Source organism: Arachis hypogaea, chromosome 14 (assembly GCF_003086295.3).
Source record: "Arachis hypogaea cultivar Tifrunner chromosome 14, arahy.Tifrunner.gnm2.J5K5, whole genome shotgun sequence".
NCBI classification, from domain to species: domain Eukaryota; kingdom Viridiplantae; phylum Streptophyta; class Magnoliopsida; order Fabales; family Fabaceae; genus Arachis; species Arachis hypogaea.
In genome coordinates, this window is record NC_092049.1 from 123,289,956 (window position 1) to 123,293,285 (window position 3,330).

A 3,330-nucleotide genomic window follows, 5' to 3' on the forward strand; every position below is an offset into this window, starting at 1 on the left:
TATAGATTAATATTATCAATAGATCAAAATATCCTTAAGTCTTGTGGTCATCATTTTGACACTCTTATGTGATCACCATTTTAGCATTGCTGAAAATATGGCAAACCAAAATAAAAATTAAAAATAACATATAAAATTAATTATAATTTACACTACTCATTTATATATGATTGATTTAAAGCAATAAAACAAGAAACGAACATTTCAATAGTTGTCAGAATTGAAACTCAAATATTTCCTTTATATAATCATCATGATGATCTTGCATTGTTTCTTCAATAAATAAGCAAATAACTCTCTAAGTCAGCCAAAAAAGTCATTAATTACATGCAGAAAAGTAAAATTACTTTAAGATTTATAATTATTTCTAAACAGAATCAATAATCTTTTAGCTCAATTGTTACTTAAGAGATATACAAACATAATATACAAGTAAACATGCAATTCAAAATTCAAAGTGTTATAAAGGCACTTGACGTGCATGAATTAAAAAAAATAATTATAACAATCCAATTAAATTAAATGTACGTAATTCTTTAATTTTAAGCACAAGAGATTAAAATCAATCAAAATTTATTATCTAAACCATCAACAATACCAATCTCAATAATTAGAATAATATATTTAAAATTCACTAGCTAAAGCTAATTCTAATTTCAAATTAAGTTAAACCTAAAAATTTAGGTCCAATTAAATTTAAATTAAATCTGAACATCAAAATTAAAACTAAGAAGAATTTTTGAGTTTTAAATTATAAACACATACCTTTTGTTTAGGTGAACCTAATCATTTAGTTCTTCAATTATCGAATTTGCTGTGTCATATAATCAGCTATGAGATGCATCTGAATGCTGTAAGAGAGGTACTGTCGGAGAAGATATGATGGACTCTAGTGATATTAATTCAAGTTTTCCTTGTAACATTTCCACCACTTTACACATTTTTGGTCTATCTGATGAATTCATTTGGATGCACCATAAACCGACAAATAAAATCTTTTTTATTATATCTTCATCATCTTTTCCAGAAGCAAATCTCAATAGACGAATTTTATCTTCTTTGATATCCTTCAAAATCCAATCAGAAAAGTATTCAGTACTATGAGATTCTCCAATATCATAATTATCGTTTCCTCCAATCATTTTAAGAATTAGCATTCCATAACTATATACATCTGACTTGTGAGAAACTCTACCATTCCTTCGACTAAACATTTCTGGTGAAATATAACCCGGAATCCCTCTTCTGTCTAATATAGACACAACACTTTCATCCTTTTTGCATATTCTAGCTAGTCCAAAATCAGTAATTTTTGGACAAAATTTTTCATCAAGAAGCATATTTTGGGGTTTGATATCAAAATGCAAAATTCTTGTATTGCACCCTCGATGTAAGTAGTCTAACCCTTGAGCAACGCCAGTTACAATCTGAAGTAGTGTTTTCCAATCTAACTCGGAAGATCCCTCTTTACATTTATATTTATCCAAAGAGCCCTTAGACATGAATTCATAAATAAGAGCCTGTTTATTCATTTCATAGCAAAATTCCAAAAGTGAAACAATGTTCACATGAGATGTTCTACTGATAGTAACAACCTCATTTACAAATTCTTCTGCACTTCCTTTCATCTCCTTAAGTATCTTCACTGCCAGTTGACAACCATCATTTAAACATCCTTTGTATACAATACCAAATCCTCCTTTTCCTAACTCTTCTTGAAATGAGTTTGTCATCTGTTCTACTTCTGCATAAGTATATCTCACTAGTGTTGCATTATTTATTTGCTCCCCAAATTGTCGAACAAGAGATGTTTCTTTGTTCAGCATTATCCTACTGAAATGCCTCTTGCAATAATAAGAAATTGCAACAAAGATCATTACAATAACGCCAACACCAACTGATATACCTGTTTGCATACATTGAAGTGAGGAATAATTACAAAATAAAAATTTAGATTAAAAAAATGCCAAATTAAATAAATGTATTGTACAATATTTTTTACAAATTAACTTTTAAGTTTAATATTAATTCACATATTATCTAATATATCCCGAAACAATATATATATATAGCGTTTTAGATTTATACTATATAATATAATTAATTTAGCTCTTTATGCCCGGATCTTAATCTAGTATATATATATTTCTATAAATTTTTAAGTTTAACATAGTTTTAATTTTGTTATTTTTTTGTTTCCCATAAGTTTAACATTGCTCAATGTAGAGATAATAATGAGCGTACCTATAATGAAAGTAGAAGAGAGCGAGGTTTTTGGCGAGTGAGACTGCTGGAGAAAAGCATTGCCTGTGGTAATGACAATGGTTTTTTTTTTAGAACGGTGGAAGACTTCCCGATAAATTATTGTTAGACACATCCAGAATCTTGAGTTGTCGTAGACTTGTCAAGATATCTAGTATAGAACCGTTCAGTCTATTTCCACCAAGATACAATCCTTCCAGAACCGTTAAATTCTTGAATGAGAGAGATATTGTTCCCGTCAAATTCAAGTTGGTCAAATTTACGGTTCTGATGTTGCCCTTATCATCACAGGTGATAAAATTCCAATCTTGACACGGATTGTTTCCTCGCCACGATTGTGCCAGCAGAAATGGATAATAAAGTGTCTGAGCAACTTGAAGCAGAGTGATGACTCTGTGATCACAAGGTCCAGGATGGTCTAAACAGAATCTATTAGAAGTGAAATTTAGCTTTGGAGCCCGACTCTTATTAAATGCAGGAAGAGGACCCTGCAACCAGTTATTTTCCAATGAAACTTGAGAGATATTATTGAGCAATCCCAGAAAAGGTGGAACTACACCCATTAACCGATTGTTTGCAAGCAATAGATATTGCAAGCTGGTGGAATTGGATAAGTCTGGGATAGAACCCTCGATGGAATTCCCCTCAAGATTCACTTCAACCAATTTTGGCATGGATGAAAGAAATTGAATCGTACCCGACAACTTGTTATTATGCTTTTGGTTGCTGAGATCCAATCTCTATAGCTTGGTTAGTTTTGAAAAAGACTCAGGCAACACTCCAGTGAGATTGTTTTCTGAGAGATAAAGAAGAGTCAATATGGAAAAAGAATCAAATGTGTTTGGCAAGAAGCCCATGAGGTTTGTAGCCGAGAGTCCGATGGATACAAGGTGTGAGTAGTTATTTAAGTCGGTGGGGAATATCCAAGGTGGGATCTTGGGGTTGTTTCCCAAGTCAATGAGCGCCAAACTTTCTAAACCCTGAAAGCAACCATGAGGGATGGAGGTGAAATTGTTGCTGGACAAAAATATTTGTTCGAGGTTGGAGAGGCCCGAAAAAGAAGGCAAA

The 3,330-nt window shown here is 31.9% G+C and overlaps 1 protein-coding gene across 1 annotated transcript; it reads right to left on the reverse strand.

The window, feature by feature from the left end:
• Positions 1-827: 827 nt before the first annotated feature.
• On the reverse strand, positions 828-2,936 carry LOC112743096 (PR5-like receptor kinase). The gene is made up of 2 exons (XM_025792319.1): positions 2,426-2,936; positions 828-1,906 (listed from the first exon to the last, which is right to left on the reverse strand). Exons 1-2 carry the CDS (start codon positions 2,934-2,936, stop codon positions 828-830), a joined length of 1,590 nt encoding a protein of 529 aa, XP_025648104.1.
• Between the last annotated feature and the right edge of the window lie 394 nt (positions 2,937-3,330).